General features: G+C 48.3%; 1 protein-coding gene across 5 annotated transcripts in view; it reads right to left on the bottom strand.

Annotated features, from left to right (window-relative positions):
• LOC130249972 (mitogen-activated protein kinase kinase kinase 3-like) overlaps window positions 1-27221 on the bottom strand; it is a 75377-nt gene extending 48156 nt beyond the window's left edge. For 2 of the 5 annotated variants that reach the window (XM_056485162.1, XM_056485164.1), the window contains exons 1-2: window positions 9029-9195; window positions 6032-6110 (exon numbers count right to left, since the gene is read on the bottom strand). In XM_056485162.1, coding sequence (XP_056341137.1) covers window positions 6032-6035 — 4 coding nt within the window. In that variant the 5' untranslated portion in view covers window positions 6036-6110; window positions 9029-9195. Of the gene's footprint in view, window positions 1-6031; window positions 6111-9028; window positions 9196-27013 lie in introns of those variants that run through there. The other 3 variants (XM_056485166.1, XM_056485161.1, XM_056485163.1) reach the window with 3 other exon arrangements.
• Window positions 27222-27544: the final 323 nt, after the last annotated feature.

Raw genomic sequence — 27544 nt, 5'->3', positions numbered from 1 at the left:
CACAGACTTGATGATCTTAAGGGTCTTTTCTAAAATAAATTATTCTGATTCTTAACAGAAGGGATCAATTAGTAAGTAAATACCATCACTGACTGCCCCAGTCAATACCAGGAAGGAGCCCAGTGAGCCAGAGGCTCAGGAGCCTGACCTGGACCATGACAAAAGCCCCCAAGCAAGCAAAGAAGGGACCCAGACACTCTGACAGGCAGCTACAAACACTGTTGTGCAATCCACCCCCTTGGAAGGGCTGTCTGTGAATGATCTGTGGCCAGCAGCATGCTGCCTGCACCCACCTAGGGAGACCCAGACAAACCTCCCCATAAATCCAACCCACATGCACAAAGCATTTTGCCACTGTCTGGAGCTGCGTCCAGAGCCTGATAAAGAGAAAAATTATCCAATTACCTCCTCCAGAGCAGAGTGCAGTGCAGCAGACACCAGTGGAGCACATTCCCTTTGCAAGTCAGCAAAGGCTCAGCAGCAGCTGGATCCTGCTGCCCTTCTCCCTCCTGCAGCCCCACCCAAGGGATGCCAAGGTCACCCCTGTGCAGGACTCAAGGGCAGGGCACAGCCCAGCAGGTCAAGCAGAGCAATTACACAGGAGGAAATAAGGAAAGACCCTCCTAATGTGCTGGAGTTCTTGGCAGGAGTTTGCTCACTGATGTCTTGAGCTCAGGACACACAAACTCATGTAGAAAAGCAGTGCTGTGATGTGCTGGGGGTTCTTGGAAGCACATTTCTTATTTTCAGAGAATTATGATGCTAAAGGGTGCACTAGGGAGAAGAGATTATTAACCTTCAACCTGACAAATTGATGCTCAACTCTTGTTCTCCATAAATGACATTGGTTTAGATTTTTAATTCTACTTCTATAGCACAATCAGTAATTGCTTTGTGAAAAGAAAACCAAAGCCATCAGAGGCTTTTGACAGCTGCAGATGTCCATCACACCAAGTGCCCAACAGAACATGTGTAGGTTCAGGGCACAGTTACACTACCCCACATACTCCTTTTCTTGGGGCTAGAGCTGAGTTCCTGCCTCCTATTCCCCCTCTATCCCATGCTAACCCTCAGTTGATCCATACAACTATTGGAAAAATTGCATAGTCAAACTGGAGACTGTGTTGAGATCACAAACAATCATTCCTTTACATCCCCCTGCAAAAGGGTAGAGAAATCAGAGCTCAGGAATGGGCTTGGAGGCAAATGCAAAAATCTATTTAAAAAAGCAAAACCACTTATTTTTAGAATTATAAATGTGTATCACATACATAGCTAAATCAAATCACCAATGACAGGACCCAACCAGTCTCCAAAATAGTCATGCACATGAACAAGTAAATATCCCCAATGTAATCCAGACAGGCTAAGACTCCAATCAATTAATGAGAGCATGGAGAAAACAGCAAAAGATACTAACCTGGCACATAAATTCCTGTACTATGGCAGAACCCATTTGAGAGCCAGGGTGAGATCATAAAGAGCTTGAACTGCCCTCTGAATTTCCCCAGGAAAAACCAAAAGCAAAGGCAAAGCTACTGGGACTGCACTTCAGTTTAACAGACCTGAGAGTGATGCCCTTAAAACCCTGAGTGATCAGTACCTTGCAAACACCAAAACCAAAGCCTTTGGGATGGCAAGTTCTATCACACGTGGAAGTTTCAGTGGTTAGGCCACAAATCAAACAAGAAATTTCTCCTGACGAGCTGCAAAGCGCCGTGGCACAACCCCAATGTTCCCTGGCCCCAGAGGCTGCAATGGAAAAGGGCTTGGGATCCAAAAGGTGTTTGGTTTAGCTCAGGGCAGGGAAAGCAAGGTTACATCTGTGGTTCACCACAAGCCTCCACTCCCAAAATAGCCATCCCTGACAGCACAAGTAAAATTCCACGGGATGAGAGCCACTGGCAGAGCTTTCCCAGGCTCTGCACACACTGCTCTCCTCCCTGCCACATCCTTGGGCACAGCTGTCACCACAAGTCCCCTGCACACTTGGAGGGTGGCAAAGCCCAGCTAAGCAGCCAGTTTCTCCCAGGTACAGCCCATGACACCCTGACAGCAGCTCTCTCTCAGCTCCCCACCTCCAGCAGCTCAGGAGCACAACCCATGGAGGTGCTGCCACCTCACAGCCTTCGCCCCTTCTGAGCTAATGGGAAAATGTCTGGGCTGAAATTGGGTGGCATTTGGTGGGGGAAGATTTGCTGAAGAGGGAAGAGTCTGGGCAAACAGCTGCTGCCCATCACATCCAGGCAGTGACTGGGATGCTGGAACAGAAGACAGGCTCTCTGAGCCCAACCATAAACCTACCATTGCCTGTGACAAACCCCTTGTTTCTCATTGCTTTTGCAAATTAAAGTTAGTCTAGGAGAGTTGCAAGCAGGAGCCAGACCCCTAAAGCAAAACCAACCACATTTAAGAAAATTTCTGCATGCCTGTAACTCTGCTACTCCTCACCACTTCAAAGGCAGTAGGTTTCTCATCCCACGAGAAACTTTCACAACTTTTTTGCTAACTCTGCCCTTTGCTCCACAAACACCAATTTTCCTCTAATGGATTAACATAATTGAATTAAACTTGGGCCAATTATTCCAGAAGTTTCCCTGCTAAGCTTAAAATTTGCTCCTTCTGAAGAAGGGCTTATGTGCCTGAAAGGCAGCCTGGTTTTTTTCCACCTCTATCATTTGGTCTAATAAAAGATATTACCTCTCCCTACAACCTGTACCTCTCTCTTGAGCACACTTGAAAGGAGAAAAATGTTTACCCAGCAAAGAAATGTAACTGGCAAGTTATTTCCCCTGACTGGCTCCAATACCTCTGAAGGTTATTTGAGGGATCATAAAGAACTCATTCTCCCTCCCAGCCCAGCGACTTCCAGCACTCAAAGCCTCAGCCCAGAGCCCATGAACTCCTAACCTGTTGCTGCAGCAACAGCTGCAACATCCCAGATGTGGTGCAGGTCCAATCCCACATCCCCCAGGTGCCCAGGGCACCCTAAATTTGAGCCCTGGGTACAATAGGTGCAGTGCCAGGAAAGGGAGAAGGAGACCACAGGCACCTATTACCTCAGACACCTCTCAAAAACAACACAATCTGAGCTAGAAAGCCTGATGTGTGTTATTATATTACAAAGTGCTGCAAGTCAACGTTAATTAATTTTTCCTTAATAGCTCTCAGCATACAAAGAGAAAATAAAGAGCAATAAGGAAGTGAAGAGCAAAAGCATTGCCTGCTGAAGAATGAGGAAAACACAGCATGGGAGGGCTGAGACATCCATGGGATAGGATCTGTTCTGCCCCCATCACCTCCAGCAGTTCTCTGTTTCAGCAGCCCCCCAAAAACTCAAGGAACTGGGCAGAATGGCCATGCCATGACTGTTCAAATAAGCCTTCAGCTGTGCCTTCTGCCAGCCCAGCCTGCAATCACACACTCTGGTGTTGTTTGTAGTATTGACTGGACATTCTCCCACCTCCCACACCTCAGATGACCTTTCTGCTGAAGCAAAAGTCACCCTCACTCCAGCAAAGCACAAAAGACCTAAACCTTTGAGCTGTATGGATGTACACTGAGCATAATAGATCAGCCTTTCTGGAGTTTTTGCCACCAGAAACACATGCATGCACATAGTATTTCAAAACCACAACTGAAAATAATTAACCATTTTAAAAACAAACAAACAAAAAAAAGAGTTAAGCAATAAACAAGCTGGTGCTTTTTGTACCAAGTCCTGCAGCTTTAGTGTTACTTTTACTGTGATGTCATGTATAAACACAGCAATTTTTAATACTTATTGGTCATTGTTTATCCACTGTCTTGCACCAGAGATGTGGACACCTTGGAAAGTGTCATAAGCACTCTTGGATTTGATTTGGGTGTAGCCCCTGCCAGGCTCTTGCACTGCCCAAGGTGGATCCTTTCAATAAATTCTGTTTTACTCCTTTTGCCCTGCCTAGTCTCTGTTCCAGGTCAGCATTTCCAGGCATCAGTTTGATCAAATTCCAAAGAGTCTTGGACACTTGAGGAGAGGTTGCAGATAGAAATGGACTGCAAGATGAATAAAAAGACTCAATGCCAAGGAATTAGGCTGGTCCCAAGCTGGCACATGCAGAGAAACTGCACCAGCCCTGGGACACCCCAGCTGCACAGGGCTGGTCCAAGCACTGCACGACACACAGACGCCAGAAGTCCCCACTTCCCATCTTGTGGTCACCATGCAAGGTCATGCAGCTTCCCTAGAACATGTCTAGGAGTGAACAGTCCTGTGCTGAACTCTGACACACTGAGCAAATAGGGTATCAGGAAAAAAAAAAAAACAACAAGGTATAGACTGTCAGATCACCTCATCCAACACATCTCTGTGGTCTCTGCAAGAAGGAAATAAATGATGTGATGGCAGTTTCCTTTGCAAATGTTCCCTCACCCCAATGCATGAGTAAACAAACACATATAAAAGGAAGAGGGAGAAAAGTGAAACTAATAAACCCTCAAAATTTAGCCTGAATTCCTGTATATCAGCAAAGCTACTGCAGTGATTCTTTAACTGAGAAGCACCACTCAGGGACACTGATGGAGAAACACAACACTTCACCCATCTCACCCTGGCAGCTGAGCCACAGACCAGGCTGGGATCACAGCATGATCCAAATCTGGACAGATCCTGGCAGATCTAACCCCACACAGGTGTGGGTGCTGCTGGTGATGAGCCACAGCAATGACATCTTGGTGAAGGGACATGCACAGCACCTGCCACTCACACACAAGTGCAAGAACAACTCCAAACCTGCACAGGGCTCTATTGATTCAACTCTCATTCAAAAAGAAGAAAAAACAGCCACAGTGCCTCTCTTCACTACAGAATCCCCACAATTAGTGCTGCTACAGTGCACCCACATTACATTTGCAGCTGGCAGGCTGAAGGCACCCTGAGCAGGTCCTATCAACCACTCTCTGTACAAGGAATCAGCAAATTTACAAACTCCTGACAACTGGGCTGGAGCCAGCCACTCCTCCCCTGCTGGTGCTCAGGGCAAGTCTGAGCTTTCCTTGTTAAAATAAGCCACATTGCCTTGACAAAACAGTGACTTTTGCTTTCAAAGTGAAAATGTTTCTAAAAATTTTTGGGGTTAGTCACCAGGGATTTTAAACTGAAATTTGTCATTCTTTATGTTGAAGAAGCAGATCTGGACTTTTTCTTCCCTTCCTTTTTTTTTTTCCTAAACCTAGCTTTAAATTAGTCCTCTTCCCACAAAACCACTCTTCTAGGTAAGAAAGAACAAAAACAACACATAAATCATAAAGCATTCTGTGATTCTACACACTTGGAAGAACAAACCCTAGATTTACTGATATTTCCACACACATCACTTTTTTTTTTTCCTTATTTAAAAGCATAATTTCAGCCATCCCTGAGAAGCTTTGGGTGAACTTGTGTACAATAATGCAAATGTGCAAATAAAGCACTCAGATTCAACCAGGACTCCAAGATCTCTTCTCCTTTCTTGGGTCACCAGCTCAGGAAGCCATTTAAGCACTTCCAAGTGGTCCCAATTCCTGACATAATTTTCTTCAGGAGAAAGTTCTTATCTATAGAGATAAGATCAAAATTATGTACCTCCAGAACTATAAATAATTCCCACTTAATAAAGTTTCCCTCAGCCCCACAGAGCATCTAATACACAAGTGTTCCAGCAGAAGAGGTAGGTGGAAATAATCCAGGTCACCAATTAGAAAAGCAATAGATTCAAGCTTTGTTTAAAACAGAAAATTCCTTGGGAGAAGGAGATGAAGAGATTCTGCAGAGAAATACAAGGCACATGGGAAAAAACTCCACCTAAAACATAACCCACCAGATCTCACTCAGAACAAGAAGAAAATTCATCCAATTTTGGCACAACTAAAATGCTAATCATAACTTAGAAAGTAATATCATATTCAGAGCATCTTAGCAATGTCTCCCAGTCTGTTGCCACACTTGGTAATCCCAACCAAAATTAACAGGCTGCAGAAAATTAATTGTTCAGGGGAATCCTGTTCTTACCCATCTTTCCATCTACATCAGGCCTCCATTCCACTGGTCCCAGACTCTTGTGCTTTATCCTCCTCTCTCAAGCATCCACCTGTAACAAACAGACACAGATTAATTTTGATGTGACAACAGGGTCATGGACCACTTTCCACAAAGCCTCCCCCCACCATCCCTGGGAAGGAGGGAAAAGGAGAACCTTTAGTCAGGAATGGAGACCAGGAATCTGCACACACCAAAGGTAACACCACAAACCTGGGACCTCCATGGCTTTAAAACCTTGGAGTAAACAATTTGTATTTCCTTAAGAGCAGAACACAATATTTTAACGTGTTTTTACATGATTAATGTAACCCTAAAGCAATAGCATCTTTAACACTTCAGAGTCAACAGCATCCCTGTGGGATAACACTCACTTGGGGAACAGACTGACAGCAGGACATGGAAAAACAGTCCTGAATCAAAGCAGAAGCCTTAATTTAGGCTTTCCAAATGGCAGTCAAGGTTCCCCAAGGTTGGACCAGCTTTTTTATGAGTGCAGGCAGCTCCCAGCAGCAGTGACTGCCCCATACATCCCTCATGGAAGGTGTGTCCCAGGGAGCCCCCCCAGAGTTTCTGCCTTCAATCTGCCCCCAACACCAGCACAGAAGTGGGCTCAGTGATTTCCCATCCTGTATTCAGCCAAACTCTCACACCCAGTAAGGTTTTTTGGGGTTTTTTAGTCATCAAGAAATTAAAGCTCACTGGAGCCTGCCCTGCTCACTAATGAAAAGCCTCATTTTAGACTGAACAAAGGCAAAATCCACCTAAAGATGGGCACCTTTTAAAAGGCATTGTGCTAGAAGACAACATCAAATTCCACTTTAGCTGCCTGATAAGCCCTCAGATTTCTTGGTCATAAACCTGTGTGATAGCACAGGAAAAGGGAGAAACACCTCAAGAACTTGATCAGAATTGCATAGGGAGTAAGATATTGCTGTCCTGCAGTCACTGCAGGCTGCCCTGAAGTCAATGAGAGCTCCAGGACACTGACACAGATCTTTGAGTGTTAAATATGAGGCACTGGTCAGAAATGGTAGGAAAAGGCACTTGGAAAACCTCCTGGCTTGGTCAAACCAATTCAAACACAGCAGCAAATCTGAAGAGAACCAGGAACAATCCCAAGCATAGATTGAAGCAATTTTCTGCAGCTCTGGTGAGAAATATTTATCCAACCTATTCTGAAAGGTGAGGAGGAAGGGAAGGCAGCAGATAAGAGCAGCAGAGATGTCCCTGTGTCCCCAAAAATGCTGTTCCTTCAGCTTCTGCAGCTTCCTCCCAGGACAGCATCACTCAGCCTGAGAGCCCAGGGCCACCAGCAACTCTGCTCTGCCCATTTTCAAACCAAGGAGGAGGCAAAGAAGCAAGCAAACAGCTTGAATGGTTAAAAATCTGACCTTGAGAAGGAGCTGCTCAGTCTGTGCAATGCTGAATCAAGAGGGAGCAGAAAACCAGCAAGAAAGCAGGGTAAAAATTCCATCTGATTATAACAAGAGCAGGAAACAGCCCAAACCTTCACTTTTGCTTTCAAAAGTGCTGTGACATTTCCAGGAATTAAGCTGAGTGCATAGTTTGCACCATGGGCCACAGTCTGGATTAACTGTAAATTCCTGGGACAGCCCAGGTTCACCTCTCCTATCAGAGTAATGGATTTTTCTAATGTCTTTCTGGAGACCTTCCAGACCTTTCCAAACCATACCTAGTCACAAAAACAAGCACCTACAGGAACTGTGCAAACAAGCCCTGGAAAAAAAACAGGTGACCTTTCCATCAGCAGAGCCCTCCCCTGTGCTGTTCTCCATCACCTCTGCCACAGCAAACCCCTGAGATCCCACTGCCCTCAGGAGCAAAGCAGCCCCTGCACACAGGGCAGGAAATCTCCACTGATACACAAGAGAAAAGGGTTTTCTGTTTTAGCAGAAAATCCTTCAATGCTGAGTACAGCCAGCCTTCAAACACTGGCCGTTTCCGTGGCTTCCCAAAAATACATACCAGCAGCTTCCTGTTGCAGAAGGACAAATTCCTGTTTCTAGTACAAATTCTGTCCTATTATTATGTCCCTTAAAAAACAAGGAGGGGGGGAAAAATAAGAGGGGGGAAAAAAAAAAAAAAAAAAAGAAAATCCTTTTCCTGTAGATGCTGTTCCAAGCAGCCTCTCCTCCCACTAAGCTCCCTGATCAGTGCTGGCAGTTTGGGACAGAAAACCAGTCAGCATCTGAAACTGGGCTCCCACTGGCCACTGCACCACTCCCATAGCCCACAAAACTCTGTAAATCTATTTGAACTGTCCCAGGTAAGCACCTGGCAAGCAGTGAGAGAGCTGAGCAAGGTGCTGGCTCCCAGAGATGCTGGGGCAATGTATTCCAGGCTTGTGTTGTGCATGCAAGAGACTCTGCTGCTGCAGTCTGCTCAGGGAACTGCTGGAAGTCACTTCACCTGCAGCAAAGCCCAGGACAGAGGTTCTCATCTAGGGGAAAAGCAGTTCTGGTTTACCTGAGCTCAGCTCTGCAGACAGAGTGGCTCAATTTCATTATGGATCCATGAGTGCAGGGTATGAGTATCTACATGAGAGATGTATGCAAGGTTATTAATTCACTTCGAAAATTAATGCCAGCTCTTCCTTTTTTTCTCCTGGGAAGGGATTTAAGCAAGACTGAGCTCAAGGAAGACAACAGCCCAGCTATGGCTGTGCATCCATGATTCTTGCTCCTGTGGATCTAAGTTACAGAAAGCGAAGCAAGGGAGGAGAGGATGGAGAAGTGTGATTTTCTCCTGGATGAAAGGGAAGACAAAACAAATTAACCAAGAGATTTACCATGAGGAATTATGTAGGATGAAGCTTAGGAAAGCAGGAAGAATGCAGTCCAGCATTGAGAGCTGGAGTCACCTGCAGTCTAGTATTGATATATGGGATTTACAGTCTCACCCACCCCAAAAAAGGTTGTTCTTACCCCACAGAGGCTCAGCACCCACCAGAAAACACAGATTTCAAGCCAGCATGTCTGGCCACAACTGCAGCACAAGCAAGCAGCATCTCCCTCTGCAGTTGATCATCCCCAGGCTTCCAGGGAAAGCAGCACCCACTTATTCCTGCCTGAGCACCACTTAGCACTTCAGTTTGAAGGTGTAGGGACACACCACTGTAAAAAAAAAAAATAATAATAAGCCACAGTTGCCCCTGAAATAGGGCTCGGCTGGAAAGCTACTCAAACTAGCATTGCTAAAATTGGGACTTTCCTTGTTTTTTCAAGCAGCAGGGAACATGTTGGGCTCAGAGAGTTTAACAAGCAAGAGTCAAGTGGAAAAAATCTCTCCTTTTTAAGAGCTGACCACATTAACTTTCAGCAAGTTTCCGGGAGTCCTGCCAGAGCACTGGAGTTTTGTATACTACGGAACTGTTAAAAATATTATTGTAAATGTTATTTTCAAAAAGCTTCAGAGGCCAGAGCTGGGGTAGTGTTAAAAACAACAGCAAAGCAAATGAGATTGTTTTAATGGTGAGAACACAAATGTATGTGTGCTGATAGCTCAGGCAGCCTGCAGGCTTGGCAAAGAGGGATCAAAGGGAGACTGGTTGGAATATTACAGATTTTCTCTGATCATCCCAACATCATCCTTGTAGTTTTCTCTAGATACTACAGAACATTCAACCTGCTGTACTTAAAACTACCCTGGAACTTGGATCCATGTTCTGGGATACACAAAAGAACAGCTAAATTTTGGTGCCACTCCAAACACACAAGACCCTGCCCTCATGGCATTTTCCACCCAGGTTATCCAAAGGATATACCACACAATGGAAGTAAAAAAATAGCAATTTAAGACTGTGCATCTTTGTAGATGTAGCACTTAGGGACATGGTTTAGTCATGGACTTGGTAGTTCTGGTTGGACTCTGATGTTAAGAGTTCTTTTCCAGCCTAAATGATTCCCTGGTTCCATGTTTATGAGCACGCAGCTGGGATGGACTTTCTGCAGACAAGTGTGCAACCAGCCCAGGTCTGCAGGTGTATCTCCCCAGAGAGCTCAAGGGACAAAGTTCATGAGTCAGGAGGAGGAAAACAAAACCTCCCCTGATCAGGCTAAGCTGGAAGTGACATGCACAGACCAGCACAGCTCATGGAAGGAGCCAGCCCATGAAACCCAACAAACAATTCTGTATCAGAACCCATCAGTGAGACCTCTGCTCCCCAGTTTTGGCCATGGCATCCCAAAACTGCTTAAGAATCTTCCTCACAACACTTATTTCTGGGAGAAGAGGTGTGTGTTTAAAAGCCATTGTGCTCAGTGGAGGATTCCTCCAGTCAGGGACCCAGCCAGGGTAGCTGCACTCAACAACTGCTTCTGGAGAAAAAAACAAAATCTCCTGAGCCATCCTACTTTTTCTAGCACAATGTGTACTGAGAATAAGAGGTTTAGAAACTACCTGAGTCCTGCTGTCAGCATCTCTGACAGCCCTTTAAAGAAGCCATTGAGAGCTTGAAACAAATCCTCTTCTCAGAAATTACTTTATAAATGAAATGTTCCAGACAGCACACTCCAGTGAGTTATCAGAGTGGTTTGGGTAGGAAAGGATCTTAAAGATCTTCTGGTTCCAATCCCCTGTCATGGGCAGGGACACCTTCCACTAGCCCAGGATGCTCCAAGCCCTGTCCAGCCTGACCTTGCACACTTCCAGGGATCCAGGGGCAGCCACAGCTTCTCTGGGCATCCTGTGCCAGGGGCTCATCACCCTCACAGGAAAGATTTTCCTAATATCCAATCTAAATCTCCCCTCTGTCAGTTTAAGACCATTCCCCCTTGTCCTATTACTCCATGTAAGAAGTCCCTCTTCAGCTCTCTTGTAGTCCCTTTAGGTACTGCTATTTTTCTCAGTCCCTTTTCTTGCTTTGCAGTAATATTCCCTTTACTGAAGTCAGTGCAGTAATCAGTAATGTACACTGGCACATTAAATAGCTTTGATTTTCCATACAGATCTCAAGCTTCTGTAACAATAAAGCAAAGAAGCAAATCAAAAGGATTAGAAAGGGCTCTTGTATCAGCAAAGCTCAGAATTAATCTATTTTACAAAGTCAAGCAGAGCAAGTGTCCAGAGAACACGTCTCCCACCTGTTTGGGTTTTTATTTCTATCAGGGTCTGCACAGCACAGAATTGTGTCTCTACTGAACTCACATTTTCTACAGAGGAACCTTCCCAGCAACTGGTGGAGACGAACCAATTTGCAGACACCTGATCACACCCCAAATCCCACCCTCAGTCTCACTGTGCCTAAATCCAAGTTTTCAAACCAGGCACTGAAGTGACCAAGTCTAAAGGAGCCTCATGTCCTGCAAGCCTGAACATTCACCTCCCCAGATGAAGCTGAGCCAGGATTATTTACACACAGCCCTGCCTGTGAGGATGAAGATCTGCAGCTAGGGAAGAACACTGTCCTGCATCATTTTCCCTTTCACAGGACAAAATCCTGTCCTCAGCTAGTTCTCTGTGCACTCATGAGTCAGAGAGAAACCCTGATGCCAGCTACACCTACAGAAACCCTGATTCCAATGAACATCCCCCTCTAAGTGAACACAGCAAAGGGAAGGTATTTCTACATATAATATAAAAACCAAGGCAGAAGAATGTTGTCATTTCTTCCTCCTGCAGGTTTTCATTGCCTTATTTTTATCTTTCTCCTCAAATAACCAAAGATTTCGTGGGAGGGAAATTAAAGCAAAACCATGTATTTGGAAAAGTAAAGCTTCAGGCCTCTTTCTTCCAATTTTCTGGGAAAAAAAAAAGGAAGGAGAAAGAGCAGAAACCAAAAAGAAGGAATAGATAGTAAAATAGTAAATAAGATAAACAGTATTTTCAGGTAAAATAAGCCATCAGAAAAGTCTTTGTCTCAGAAGAAAATCTTTCATGGGCAAAGCAATTGGGAGAAAATCATCTGGTATGAGAAACAAAGTCTCCATGCATGAAGCTTTACACCAAAGCCAATATTGTGCCATGGAGAACCTGGCCTGAGAGCTGCCATCTGCACCAGGGACTGGGATGCCCAGATGATAATGGCAGGCAGAAACCAACCCTGCCTCTGTAGCTTCAACATCTAACAGTATCAAAAACATAATCAGCCTTATGGCTGATCCAACAGGGATTTTAACACTAAGTGACCAAGCTCAGGACTGGGAAGGAGGGAGATCCATCCCATGGCTTTGGCATGACACCATGGCAGGGTCAGGCCAACTTCCACACTCCTCCCACATCTCTGAGCCCCTTTCTCTGCCTTGCAGCACCCCTGAGAGCCCAGAGGGTAACACACCTGCACATCCCAGAGCCAGCATCCCACAGCCTCTGAAATCCAGCATTTACCCTGCCACAATCAATAGTCCCTCACAGCCATCCCCTGCACAGCTTCCTCTTTAACAAGCCACAGCCTCATCCCTGCAGCCTGGCTGGATCTTATTGATCCCAGCACAACTTTCTGATTGACTGTGAAGCCAAGGGCTCAGGACTAATTGACCACTCTCTGCTCTCTCAGCAGCTGCCTGCTTGATTTGCTCCTGCTCTGTGGGCAAGAGGCACAACCTCCAGAGCACAGAGGGAGACCAGGACCCCAACAGCCACCACCAATCTGGACAGCTCCTTTCCCTGCTCCTGCCACTCTGCAACTCTGGATTTGAGATTTCTCCAGTGGGAGATGTTGGAACCCTGGAAACTGGGAGTGCTGTCAGGCACTGACCCCCAAAAGAACATTGCTTTTGATCTGAGGGCTTGGAGAAGGCTTCCAAAGTTGAATGATAGAACTAGAATCACTGCTGTGTAGCTTGAATAGATGTGCGTAATATCACATGGTGAAGGCTTGGAATTTGGGGTTTTAGAATACAGTAATAGGTATAAGGCAAGATAAAGGTTTTCTTTCTTCACCTTCCTCTTCATGGGTATAGGTAGTACTTTTTTAATTGGATAGAAAATGCCACACTGCAGGTCATGGGTGTTTGGTCATTGGGTCAAAAGCAAAAATAACTTAGGTGTTAGTTCTTAACTGGACAATTAGACCTTAAAAGATCTCGTAACACAAAATAGATCACCATTTTTAGCTTGTTAGCTAGAAGTGCTGTAGCACTCACTGTAACATAGATAAGAATTAATAAACATCTGAGTCCAAACATGAAAATCCATCTCTCATGCATTTAATCCTGACTCTGACAGAAAAGATAAAACCTGACAGGAGAAAGCAGAGCTCAGTGAGTGCTTAGTGGCAAGCAAAGATGAGAAGCCAGCTGTGGTTTTGGGCAGCAGGAGCAGCTTCTGCACAGCCCCAGGACCATGCTGCCATCAGTGGGGTGGTGCTGGGTTATGAAACAAGCATGTGGGGCAGCTTGCACAGAGGCTTTGTTCTCCTCCTCCTCTGGACTTGCAGTATCACATGAACTCAAGTGCACTTGCCTTCTCAGTAAGAAATGAGCCATCACCAGTGCAGAAGCAGCCTGAGCACAGAGCCTCACAGCCTGCAGAGCACTCACACTGCCCAAAGCTCAGAGCACTCAGGGCCTCCCAGCTCTGCCCTGCCTCTCCTGCCAGCCCTTTTCCACCCAGTTTTCACAAAGCTGTGCTTCTGCAGAGCCTGAGCTCAGCTGTTGCTTGCTGCAGTGCAAGGCAACTTCTCCAAGCTGTGCCATCACCAAGAGTGACCTGCTCCCCCAGTGCCAGGCAGCACCTTCCTGAGGCTGCACTCACTCTAATCCCCAAAACCAGTGGAGGGGAGAAGAGTTGATGACACTGAGGAAAAGGCGCATCTTGCCACTAAACCCAGCTCAGGGCATTGCAGAACTTGAGACTGAGAGCATGACAGCTCACCACGGCCAAGAGCAGTCTGCAGGGGAGGCAGTGGGATGAGTAATATCCTCTCCTACCATGTCCAGCCTGGTGTGGAGCAATGGAAAGTCACTGTGGGCATTTTGTCCAGCTCAGAGGAAGTCTGACCTGGAGACTTGCAGAAAAGAGAAGCCCACCACCCTTGAGAAACCATGAACCAGCCTTGCACCATCAAGGCAGCTGTACAACACCTCTGATCTGGCAGACCAGCTGCTCAGCAGCTCCAAAATCAGGTCACTTATTAGGCACAGTGGGGAAGCAGACAGCTACTTTTAGAAGAAAGCTCTGGAGAAATACAGTTCAGCTCAATATTGATTCCCACAGCTCTGTTACAGACAGACAGAATTAATTTCCAGGATGGAAAGAAACATATGCCTGCATATCAAAACAAAACACAGAAGCTTTTCCAGTCCTCCGGCTGCATTTCAATGGAAACCAGAAGGCTGTCATGATAGAAAAATCTCAGTTTTCTAATTAATCCTCCCTGCTGAGAGTTTAATGCTGCTAATTGATGAGGAGAGGTGGTGTCCAGACAGTGCCTGCAATTCCTTTTTACATCTTTAGGCCAAGTTCTCTCTAAATTAAATAAGGCAGATTTGCTCCCTGTGTGCACCGTGCCCTGCTCCAGCTCCCTCCTCCCTAGAAGATGTCTGGTGGAGGGAAGGGAGGCAAAGCCCATGTCAGAGCTCTTTACAAGTGTTGGAAGTTTTCCTGGAAAACATCATCTGTGATACTGTCACTTCCACAGGACAAGCCAAGAGAAAGACCAGTGGTGCCAGGGACACTGCCTGTACCATGAAACACCCTCCATGGGTCTGGGAGAGCTTCTCCCCATGCCACAGAGCAATTGCTCAGCCAGGAGGCATCCCATAACACCTCCAAAACCCACACAGAATGTACTGTGGTGTGAGGAAATGGATCAGACCCTGCAGAACAGCCCCTGGTGTCCAACCAAGTGCCACCACCAGCAAAAAGATGTCACCTGTGCAGAGGAAGGCTGGCTGCCTGCACCACAGAATGGTTCAAATCCTCAACCCTAAATATTGATGTCACACTGCTGCTGACCAGGAGACACCTCTGGAGCCAGCAGAGCGATCATAAGTGCAAAAACCAGCAGAATCTCAGTAGCAGAAGGCAGTTCACATGGCTGGGTAGGAAATTCTGCTCCCATTCCCCACCAGGGCACATGCTCTAGTTCTCCCCTGATCTAGGTAAGGACACAATTTGTCCCTTTATTCTCACTCAACCTAAGAGCTCTGAGCAGCAATTGGGAATGCAAAACAAAACCCAATCCATGTGCTGTGGTTACTAAGCAGTAACAAACCAAGCAGTGCTGATGGTCCCCAGGCTCTGACACTGCAGCACTGCTCTGTTTGTCATGGCAATAGCATTTCCACCTGCACCTCTCTGACATCCCCTCTGGGAGCCTCTGCACACTGCTGTCCTAGAGCATGGCCAGCTGTGCAGAGGTCCAGCTGGCTGACCTCTCCTTTCCAAAAGGCTGCTATTTTTTCCTCCCCCTTATTATTATTAGTTTTCAAGCCACCTACTCCATCATAAATATAAAGTAAAATTAGCTTATTCCTAGAATGCTATAAAAAGACAAGCTCATGCCTGCACAAACTGACAGCAAATTAAGGGGAAAGCTCAAAACATGCCAAGAATGGCAAGTTGAGAGCTTTTGGCCCTTTTCTCTTTTTGCTGTTTTGCTACAAGCAACGTGTGCACGTGCAGGTTGAGTCACATGCAGGCAGTCCCTCACCTGCACAGTGCCCTGAACAAACCACTCCTGCCTGCCCAGCAGCCTGCTCATAAACACACACCAGGGAGAAAAGCTGCTGGCCAGCAGGGAGGTGGATGAGATGATCTAATAGGACCTTTTCCATCTCTTAGCTTTTCTGCTTAGTCACAGGACAAATATCCCCCACGTCGCAGAGAAACACGCTGGCCTCGCTCGCCTGCTCGTGGTGGGAGAGCTGCCCTCTGAGACATCTTGTTTTCCAGATGTTCACAGAATCCCAGAGCAGCTGTGGTGGGAAGGGAGCTCTGGAGATCTCCCAGTCCAGCCCCACTGCTGGAGGAGGCTCACCTGGAGCAGGCTGCACGCCCAGGCAGGTTTTGAATATTCCAGAGAAGCTAACAGGGTTTACCCAAGCAAAGTTAAGCAACAGAGGACTCACATTAGCCTGGTTTTCAGCTTCAGTGAGCTCTGAGGCACCCAAGCAAGTCCCCTAATTCCTGTCCCACAGCCAAAAGCAGCACAGGAACCTCATTTTTGTCCTATTTGTGCTTCTTCAAGCTCTCCTCCTGCTCCAAGATGGAAAGGCACTTTTTTTTACTTTTGCAGAAGGCAGGCTGGCAAGAGCACAGACAGCAAACAACCAGGCCAAGCCTCCTGTGATAGATGTCAGAAAAAAGCTCAAAAAACCCTAACCACTCCAGAAAAGGAAATGCAAGGAAACAAAGGGTTTGGGGAGAAGAGGCTCCAATGCAGCTGTTTAGGTTTTCATGGCCATTTCCACTGGCATTGATTCATGCCACAACAGCAGCAAGGCTCTCTCTTGGTTTTAAAACGCCTAAAGAGTGCAAGGCTTCCACAAGAGACCATCCTCACACAACTCAGAGCACCTGAGAGCCTCAAGGCCACAGACCTGCAAATTTCATCATGCAAGGAGAAAAATATTTCACCATATAAATAATAAAAAAGAATCCCCCACCAGAAAAAAAAAAAAAAAAAACCAAAAAAAACCACCAAAAGCCAAATAGCCTAAATATCCCTTGCAACAAGATGGACACCAAGGGATAAGGCAGCATCTCTGGAAAGGGAGCTGGGAATAGAAGGTTTTACTTCATTTTCTGCTGAACAATGGGATAACCCTGAGCACTGCAAATTCTCACAACATTTTCTGTTTTTCATAAGAACCTTGTTTTCTGGAGTCACATGATTACATCAGAATCCACACTTCCTCTTTTTTTTGTTAAAAAGAACTATTTGCAGATGTCAAAAGTTGAAGAAGTGCAAGTCGTGTCTGAAATGCCCAAACAAGAAATAATAGAAGCACCTACTTTAAAAGAAATAAATCTGCATTTTTTGGAGGAAAGAATGCAATCCAGGATTCCTTTTCACCAATACTACACACTGGGAACCTTAGACTGGACAGGGAATGACTTAATTTTGGGGAGAGGTGGGTTCCTTCAACATTTCCATCTGCAAGTTAAAGATGGAAAATAGTTTTCATAGCAACACCTGCCTAGAAACTAAGCAGCCCTTTTGGGGTACCCTGATACTGGCTTTTCTAGTAAAAAAGAACATTATGCACTGGGGGACAGTATCAAGGCACAACAGTCAAAAAAATAATACAGCAGAACATTTTTCTCAATTTTATTTCCACTTCTCTTATCCAGCTTTGAGCAGGGTAAAACCATGGAATTCAGCTATGCCAGCTCATCTGCTGGCATTCCCTGCTCACCAAAACCACCAGATTCACAGCTACTGGTGGATCTTGCCCAGCAGAAAATTACCTGGTGGTAAAAATTATTCTATAAATTAGGACTTGACTTTCTGAAAAAGCCTGTGTTGGATTTCACAGGGCTCATCCCATGTCCTGCTGAGCTTGGGGCAGTGTCACCACGGCACTACAAGCACCAGGGCTGCACCTGCCCACCACTTCAAAAAAAATTAACTTTGGCTACATGCTCAAATACTCACAAGCACCACAAAGAGAAGACCTCAGGTCATGCTTTTTGCATGGAACAAAACAATTAAGACTTAGAAGACTTGGATCTGTGGCGTGCTAAGCTATGCATTGAATACATTATATCCATGGAAAAAGAGGGTAAAGACTACACTTCTGGTTAAATCAGTGGTCTTACCCATTCTGCCCAAACCAACTAGCAAAGATGCACAGAAATTCAGAGGTGAAGATCATGAAGGGCCTGAGCAGTTGTGGAGCCCAGGGTGAGCCAAGCCCTGGGGGTGGCATCCATCACCCTCCCTGGAGCTCAGCCGTGCCATTCCTCGAGCTCCAAGGGTTTGCTTTTCATCAGCTTCTCACAGAGACAGCAGCAGCAGCTCCTCCTGCTCACCAGGCACACACAAGGGCACAGCAAGGAAACCTCTCTGGCAAAGCCTCTGTCTGTGCATGATCTCACCTCCAGGATGGCAGGAAGGGAGCACAGACCTGTTCAGGCACATTGTTCCCTCTCAGCCCTGGCCAAGAGCCGGGCCATTGAGCTGCTGTGCTCCTGCTGCTCCCAGCACAGCCCTGGGGCAGCTCCAGCCCCATCCTCTGCCTGCAGAGCTCAGCCCAGCCCATGCCCAGCATTAGGGGCTGGTTCACAGCTCCCAAATCCTGAGCTCTGCATTGGGGTGTGCACAGTGTGGAACACACCAAACCTTTGCTCCTCCCAGCCCTGCAAAGGATGGCACACCAAACCCAAATCTCCCTATCCAAACAATCACCTCCTGCCAACTCAGGATTTCCCCTCCCTGCTCTCTGCCTGCTCTCAGGAATTGGGAAGGATCCCACAGAGGCTGCTTTAACCTGGCTGCAGAGGTGCCAGAGCACCTGGGACCTCCTGCCCTCTGCAGCTCTCACTCTCTTCTGGTTAATGCTTATCTCACTGCACTCAGTTCTCAAGGATGTCTGTGCTGCTGCCTTTGGACCACACAGGAAAAAAAAACAAAAGGACTACAAATAAATATTTTTAAAATAATAGTCAGACTAACCAAACACTAAAACAACTCTTGCTAACACTCTGCTCTGCTGCCCCTATTTGAGCAAACATGGTCCCCCAAAAAAAAAAAAAAAAAAGAAAAAAAAAAAAAGATTAAATTACAGTTTTGTTCACAGAATTTCCTTTATACCTCCTTTTCCAGAAAGATTTCCTTTCTAAAAGGAAAACACCACTCAATGCTTCTATCCCTGCTTATTTAAGAGGAGAAACATAGCATACAACTCTGTAATATTATTAGCACCTTTCCCCTTTTTACACCAAACTATGACTAAATGAAACATGGTACAAAAACTAAAGACATGGAAGTTAGGGGTCCTTTTTTTAATCCCCTTTTTAAAACGAAGTAAGTGCTTTCTGTGCCAAGCTCTAGAAACCAGATCACACATACAAAGAAACGAATTTGGAAATCCCCCTCCCTCCACCCCCACTGCTATTTGCTAAGGAAACCAGATGCCCAAAGCCAGCCAAAAAATGATCTCAGCCATTCTTAAGAGAGCCTACAGTGCATTTTCATGAGTCATGGAAAGCAACAACTCGTTGCTTTGGTAATGCTAGGTAAGCAAGTGGTCATCCATCCCCAGCCAGACTTTCAGCAGTAAGCCAAAGAGCAGCTCCTGTCTTGACAGATAACGTCAGAGGCAGCCCCAAAATAGAGCTGTGCAGCAAGGTACCTTGCAGGAGGTTTTATGGGAGATGCCATAAATTGCGTCCCATGAAAGCATTCAGCACAGCCTCCCCCATGGTGCTGCTGCAGGGGTTACCAGTGCTCCCCACTCAGAGATACCTGCTACAGGCAGCAAGGGGAGAGGGAACAGCAGGAACCCTCTGTGGGCTGGAGACACTGCTGCAGGGGCACCACTCCATGGTGACACTCCTGAACATGGCCATGAAGGTGGTGATGTCCTGAGATGCAGCCTAGAGCCCCCCACCCATACCTGTCCAAGGGTTTGGAAATCCAGCCCAAGGCAGGGCAGGGAGGTGGTAGGATCCCCATGCACCAAGGGGAGATCCTGTTCAACACATTCCATGCTCTTCCACACACATTTCCCACCTTCATCACCTCCTGGTGACTCCCACAGCAGCCACACAGCCACTGCTGCCTGGGCAGCTCCCACAGGGGTCAGACACCAAACTGCTCCTCTCTGGCAGCACCAGGTGTGAAAGGCAAATCAGCTTCCCAAGTGATGATGAACCAGGTACAGGCAGCCTTGCTCCATCCCATCCAAGCTCAGTGTGCCACACCACCTCCCTGGGACAGCCCCACTGGGCTCCTGAAAGGGAAACTCTCCAGAACAGGATTTCCTGGACACAGACCAAGACTAGAACAAGCTCATTCCCATCCAGAGATGGGGATGCTACCATCTTCAGTACCTTTTGTGCTGAATCCAAAAGCCAACTATGAAAACACATCCTCAGCCCTCACAGCCAACCAGGCTCACACCAGGTTTTATTCACACCTGTAATGCTGGAGGTGAAGTTGCTGAAATATTGGAATGATTAAACCAACATTTTCTCTCTTTCTCGTGTCATCACCAGGTGCGTTGTGCATGTCTTTAACATTTCAGCTTCTCAGTAAACACCCCCAATCCAAACAAAAATAAGCAAGAACAGGCATGGTTCCTCAAATCCCTCATTTCAGCCATGTCACAAGAGGAGTGAGCAGATCTCAGTTTAGGACACCAGATTCATCCAGCCAAGCCACCAGGAGCCATCCTAGCAGAAAACTGAGGACAGGAGTGGGACAGAGCACCACTCTGTGCTGTGTAGCACCACATCCAGGCTGATCTGACAGTCCCATCCCAGCAGATGTCAGCAGGGCTTCCCTTGGCTGCCACTGCCACAGCAAGAGCAGCTCAGGGGTTTAACAGGAGCCAAGGGCAGAGTTTCCCAGTGCAAAGCCAAGAAATTAACCTGACAGGACTTGTCCCATGGTGAACTCCACTAAGACACTTCAGCCACAGACACCACTCACAAGGAACACACAGAGATCACTAAAATGATGCCTTTCCCAAACATTTTCCCTCTGGCACAGCACAGCAGAGCTCAGGAGCAGCTCAAATGCATCCTGCAACAACATCCAGAGCTGGACCTTGACCCTTTCAGTATAACCAGTGATGCAATAAGCTAAGCACAGCTCAACACAATCTGTTTATCTCTTTTACTTGCTACCAGCACCATCCAAAGAGAAATAACTGGAATATCTTGCATATTTCTTTAATGACTCTTGGTATTCTGTTAGCACCAGCACCGAGGGACTAAGACCAAGGAGCAGCAAACCAGTGGTTTATTAACCACCAGGTGCTGAGGTTTCCCAAAAGCCACTCTCTAAGAGCAGAAGGATTCCAATAGAGGGACCAGTGCTGTAGTTTTGTGCTGAAAGGCAAACAGAAGGCATTGAGGCTGCAGTATGAACACTTTCCATCAGAAAGGAAAGCTCTCCAGGAGCTTGGCCAGCCTGGTATCTTAATTAAAGGATGCTTCATCAAACAAGCCCTGCTCCACATTACACCAATGCACAGATCAGTCTCAACAAAAGGAAGCCCAAACCTCTGATTTCAAGGTACTGGTTATTCATCACTTACCCAGCCCACACACCTCCCTCCAGCCACATACTCCCACAGCAGAGTGACTTCAGGGTGCTCACCCCTCTGTAGATCAGACAATCATCAGCCCCCTCTGCATCACCCAGCTGTAGATAACACAGTTATCAGCTGCCCTGGCAATGACACTGCACTGACCCTGCAGAAGGGGGACAGATTCCCCCAGGGCACTCCCCAGGTAGTGACAGAGAGGAAGAGGAGAGAGGCTAAAAGGAATAAGGTATTTAACAGGGAGTTTCTCTGCATGCACTCCCACCTGTTCTGCTGTCCACCTCCATCACCTGTGGTAACAGTCCTTACCCTCACACCTCCCCAAGCCATTCAACCTGACTGTGAACACACAGCTGACACCAAAGATGGCACCAGCCATTTATCATCCAACAGGAAAACTTTCATACTTCTCCCCTGATTGATAGCAGTCTCAAATGACTAACATTGAAGATAGTGACAAGCATCAGCCCTTTTCTCTGCAAAATTCCATGGACATCAGCACAACACCAACTCCTTCTCTCTCCCTTCTTCTCTCTTCTTTTCTTGCACAAGCAGCCAGCCCAGCCTTCTTAACACACATCCTAATTGGACACAGCTGCAACCTATTAAGGGCAAGGCTGTTTCCACTCTTTGGTAATTAGCACAGCTGTAACTCATCGGGGCAAGGCTGCCCACAGCACCATCTCTATTCTCTCACAACCCATTCTCCCACATTGACCCAAACAACCCTTCCTTAGCAAATCACTGCCCTATGCAGGGGATGCCCCAACCTTTAAATTTGTATCTGGCAAGATATTGCTGATATTAAGAGCCGGTGAGAGCCTGATGTGCTCATCACCCTGTGTCCACCACCCTTCTGCAGGATGCTCATGGCTTGGGATACAGCATCCCTGTTGCCACCTTGCAGAGTAAATGGTGCAGACAGTCCACTGGGAAGAGATTAAGGATCTGCTAAATTCTTCTAGGCTCTAATTTACCATGGATGGCACTGCACTATTTCCAGCTCACAACTAGACTGTGATGATATGACCTCTGCTCAGTACAAAAGCCCCAAAAACAAGAGGCTGCAGCACAAGAGTACTAAGCAATCTGAGTAATTCACCATCCTCATCACAATGGACTTCTGTGCATATCCATTGAATGGAATAGTTCAACTGAAAGGGATCTACAATGATCATCCAGACCAGCTGCCTGACTACTCCAGGACTGCAGGACAAGGACAACCCCAACAAGGACAGACCTCACCAGATGTGCCAAAGCAGCAGCATCTTCCTCTGACCCTCTGCACCAGTTCAACACAGGGTTCACTCTTGCACACAATATCTGTGCTAAGGGCAGTCATGTGCAAAGTTTCCAATATTCCCTTGGGGATTTGGGAGCACCTGAAAGCCACTGTGCAGGACACACCTGCACGTGGACAAGACAAACACAACCATGCCAAGACAGGAGCACTCCAAGCCTTGCAGGGCCACACACACCCTGCAGCACTGATGGATGCAAGGCGTTCCTACCTCCATCACAAAGTCTTCTTATCTCACAAATTATTTTCCCAAAGCAACTGTACAAAGTCTTTTTCTCCATGTGAATCACCCTGCTATCAGTCAGAGGACTTTCTGTCCCTTTAGCACACAAGTCCCTGGCCACATGAGTATTGCAGAGCACCTCTAACCCACCCACCCAGGGCTGGTTTTTTCGAGCAATTTGGTGTTTAATCACTACCTGAACACCTGACCATCCTCCTGCCCCCCAGGACCTGGCCTGAACACATGGTGTTTACACAGCAGCCCAGGCAGGAGCTCGGCCAGCTCCTTCCAGGATCTGCCCGAGCTGCTGGGCACGGCACGCTGTGCCAGCAGGACTTTGTCCCAGCAGCTGCCGAGCCAAGCCCTGCCTCAGCTCCACCCTGCTTCACTGCTCCTTCTCCCTGGGCTGCACTGAATCATTCCCCAGAGTGGAGAGAAGAAAATCAGAGCAGTTCTCACAGAAGTCACAGTTAGTCCTGCATAAAATGGTGGCCAGGCTGGGGTTTAACTCAGGAGAGCAAAACCAACCACAGGTTCCCATTAAATTCTGAGCCACTTTGTCTCCACTGACATTTATATTAGGATCTTCCAGCATAGAAAAAAAGTGCTTGGGGAATGCATTTGGGAGTTGAACCCCCTGTTTTAGAGGGTACAGGTATATCTTTCACCTTGGACCTCTAAAAGCTTCAGAAAGCCCAGGTAAAATCTTGTGGGTTTCTCTTCACAGACATTCTAAGTGCCCTGGGACCAGAAGCTGGCACCTGAGACCAGACACAGCAATGACATGCAATGGTGTGTCCCCAGCCCTGGTCACAGAGACAGGGATGTAGAGCTGCAGGGGTCCCCATCAAGGACCAGGCTAATGCTGCTTCTCCCATCCTGGTCTCAGCCTGACCCCAAGCCCTGTGGCTCCTGGAGCAACATCCCCAGTGCCAAAACAAAGCAGGGAGCCAGGTACCCCCTGCCTGCAGCCCTACTGCCTGTGCTCCCTGTGCCTGTGCAACAGGTCTGCTGCAGGGAACAGCTCCCCAGGGCCTTTGAGGAGCAAGGCATTGAATTTTAAAGGTCTTAGCTTTTACTTTCTTGTGTCATTAAAGATGAACTGAGACAGACTGATTGGATCATAGTATCACTAAGGCTGGAAAAGACCTCTGACATCATTGAGTACAATTATTAACTCAGCACTGTCAAGTCCACCACTAAACCACATCCCCAATGCCACATTTACTCTGTTTTTGAACACTTCCAGGCATGGTGATTCCACCACTTCCCTGGGAAGCCTGATCCAATGCCTGACCACCCTTTTGATTTGGGCACCAGCAGCATTTTAATGACTAACAAGAAGATTACTTGGCTAGACCAGATCAGAACAATAGGGACACAACAAAACAAACAAAAATGCCCACATATCCACACTCCTGCGTGCTCACCTGCACCTTCACAGACAGAAAACCCCTCATCTTGCCTGTCTGATGCTCACCACAGCACTGACCACATCAGATAAAGGCTCATGCCATGTGGGATATGCCAGCCTACAGAGACAGTGTGATTCAGGCACAACTGGGATGACATTCACCACCTCTGCATCTCACACTGCACTCAGCAAAGGCAGAAAAGGTGGTAGAAAGAAATGCTGAAGTGCCCTGGCCTGTGGGAAAGAGGACCTGCTCCTTGGAGGGACTCATCAAAAACACCTGGTGACCCATTTCCCCTTTTGGAGCTTAAATAAAATAAACCTGAGGATTGAGGGTCAACCTGCCAGTTTCAGTATCAATGGACTATCTATAGCTTTCCCCCCGTCTGGGAAAATAATAAAAACCAAAAAAAGTTTAAATCCATATTCCACTCCTTATGGCTCCACACTGCATTTTCCATCTCCCCAGTGCACAGCTGACATTCTGCACATTTCTTGCACACTGTGCTTGGCCTGTGCTCTGTGCAAAGAGGGGAGTGGAAGGGACTGAGCCCAGCAGCCTCCTGCTGCTGTCAGGCATCAGTGAGCAGCATCCCTGTCTCCCACAACTGGAAAGGGCTCAGCCACCTCCTGTGAAGGGCTGGCACGTGGGATGCATCTCAGGATCTAAGGAGTCCAGAGATCTGCAGGGGGATGAAGTGTGATTCCTCTGGCCAGATGAACTGCACAGGTTGAACTGTAGTTGAATCTTTTTTTTCTGTCTTTTCTGATTCCCTCAGTCTGGAGAGCCAAGGCAGACTCCGAGCAATCACTCCCTCCTTTCTTCTACATGTAGACAGGCTTGTGCACTCCAAAGCCAGCCTGCCTTCCCTGAGCAGTCTAATAAAAGATATCCCTTCTAACAGCAAACCCTGACTCACTTCCCTCTAGCCTCGACCAGCAGGTCTCCGGCAGCAGGGCCAGATCCAGCAGCACAGAAGATCCTGCCAGCCCTCGCTCTCGTTCCCACGTCCATCTGGGGAGAGCAGGGCTGGAAGCACAACACTTTCCATGCTGCAGCAGCACACTCCATCCCACGGCTCTGCCAGGGAGCCAGACACACCGTGGGAGCGTCTTCCCAACGGGAAAATTCACACAGCATCGAGTCCAGGCTGCAGGATAAAGTCACGGAGCATCACAAGCAGCAGGAACGTTCTGGACGGGATGGAGCCGCTCCTCTGGCCGCGGGCTCGCTGGCTTCCCGCGCCGGAGTCGCTTCGTCTGGGTGAAAATCCAGACCACATCTCTCTGCCTCAGCACACTTCCCTCTGACAGGCTCCAAAAAAATAAATGCATTGCCCATCAGCACACGTCGACAGGGCAGAGCTGTGGGTTTCTGGTGGAGATTAAGGACCCATGGAAAAAATTGCGGCACCAAAACCCGTTCACACGAGGAAGGTATAAAAGGTCCTTTACATCCACATCCCACCAGGCTGGCAGCTCATCCAGCCTCACGTCCTGCCTCAACAGAGGAGCTTTTACAAGCTGCAAAACCTTCCCAGGGCAAAGGCTGTGCCCAGCTGTGGAGGTCTGCTCCGAGAAACCTTGAAAACCCTATTTATAATTACTGTCAAATTAGGGGTTCTGGAAGTTGGACCATCTGACACAGGTAGAGCAAAGCCCCAAATGCAACTGATCTCACACACACCTGAGGAGCTGCTTCCAAGAGCTGCACTCCATGCACAAACCCTGCACAGAACTACGTCAAACTGCACATACCAGACTGGAAATAAATCCAGAAGGTGTCACAGAAAGAAATCCCCCCCCAGCCATTCACTCTCACCAAAGAAGTGAAAGAGCTTGACCCTGGAAATCCCTGGAATCACTTAAACCCTGCACAAATCCCAAACGAGCCCCGTGGTTTTGGTTCATGCACCAGCAACACATGCAAGACCCATTCCCGAACCGGGAGTGGGTCCACTCCCAAAAACTACTGGATTACAAGACAGAGATTGAAGAGGAGGATAAAAGCAGCAGCCGAGGGAGAACCTCTCTCCGAGCTGCGCCAGGGCCAGCGAGAGCTGCACTTGGCCACCGTGCCGACCTGCCCAGCTGGTCCGCGGCTCCCACCTCTCTCCGCTGCTCCCGCACAGCCGCGGAGGGCAGAGGTTCGGTGCTGATCACAAATCCTTCCCGAGCATCCTCCCGAGCCGCGGCTCTGCCCCGCGCAGCGCTCGATCGGTGCAGGTGCGAACCCAGCTTTCCTCGCACCACGCGGGGACCCGCGCAGGGCTCCGGGTCCGTGCCCAGCAGAGCTTCCTGCCGCGCTCATCCCATCCAGAGAGCTCTGCAGGAGAGCGAGGGATGGCGACGTACCCCCGCACCTCCCTGGATGCTTTCCAGGGACCCGGAGCCAAGCGACCGCATCCAGAATCCGCTGGCTCCAGACGCCAATGCATCCCAAAACGGGGACTGGAGTCTAATCCCTGCAGCTGGGACAAGCCACAGGCAACAACCTGGGGAAAACAGCGACCCGAGAGCAGCAGCACAGGGCAGGGGTGTGCGGGGAGCCCCGGGTAAGGGCAGTCCTTCAATGGCTCGCACGGACACGGAGCCCTGCTTCTGGGCAGCGCATCTGGGGACCCCGCGCTTCCCCCCCGCGGCCCCCCAAAAATACCCGCAGGGACAAGCTCCCACTTGCCAGACTAGAAAGGAAGGAAGAAAAAGCCACGGAAGCCAGAGCCGGCTGCAAAACTCTCGGTCACCTCTGCAGACAGCAGAATAATTAAAAGAACGAAACTATTCACGGAGGCAAGGACCCAGCGCCCGCGGAAAGGGGGGTTGAGGACGGACTTACCGGGGTCACCCGCGGAGGGACATGCGCGGCCACCCGGGGCTGGTGTCACCACCTCGGGTCCCAGCGCCTGGCGCGGCTCCGAAAAGCTCAGCTCAGCTCAGCTCAGCTCGGTTCAGCTCAGCTCGGCTCGGCTCGGCCGGAGCTGGGCTGGGCCGGCGCACAAAAGCGGGAGGAAGCGGTGACGCGCGGAGCGGCCGCGGACCAATGGCACAGGGATGGGGCCGGGGGCGGACCGGCCCCGCCAGCCGCCGACCGAGCGGGGATGGGGCCGCGCCGGGCCGGGCACCGCCTCCGGGGGGCGACACCGAGCCCCGGGGCAGCTCCGGAACCCTGGGGTGACACCAATCCCCGGGGCGACACCGACCAGCGGGGCGACACCGAGCCCCGGGGCAGCTCCGGAACCCTGGGGTGACACCAATCCCCGGGGCGACACCGACCAGCGGGGCGACACCGAGCCCCGGCACAGCTCCGGAACCCTGGGGCAACTCCGAGCCCCACGGTGGCTCCGAAATCCGGCGTGGTTCCGAACCC

The sequence above is a fragment of the Oenanthe melanoleuca genome, chromosome 2 (genome assembly GCF_029582105.1).
Source record: "Oenanthe melanoleuca isolate GR-GAL-2019-014 chromosome 2, OMel1.0, whole genome shotgun sequence".
NCBI lineage: Eukaryota > Metazoa > Chordata > Aves > Passeriformes > Muscicapidae > Oenanthe > Oenanthe melanoleuca.
This window is presented reverse-complemented; position numbering and strand designations above follow the sequence as displayed.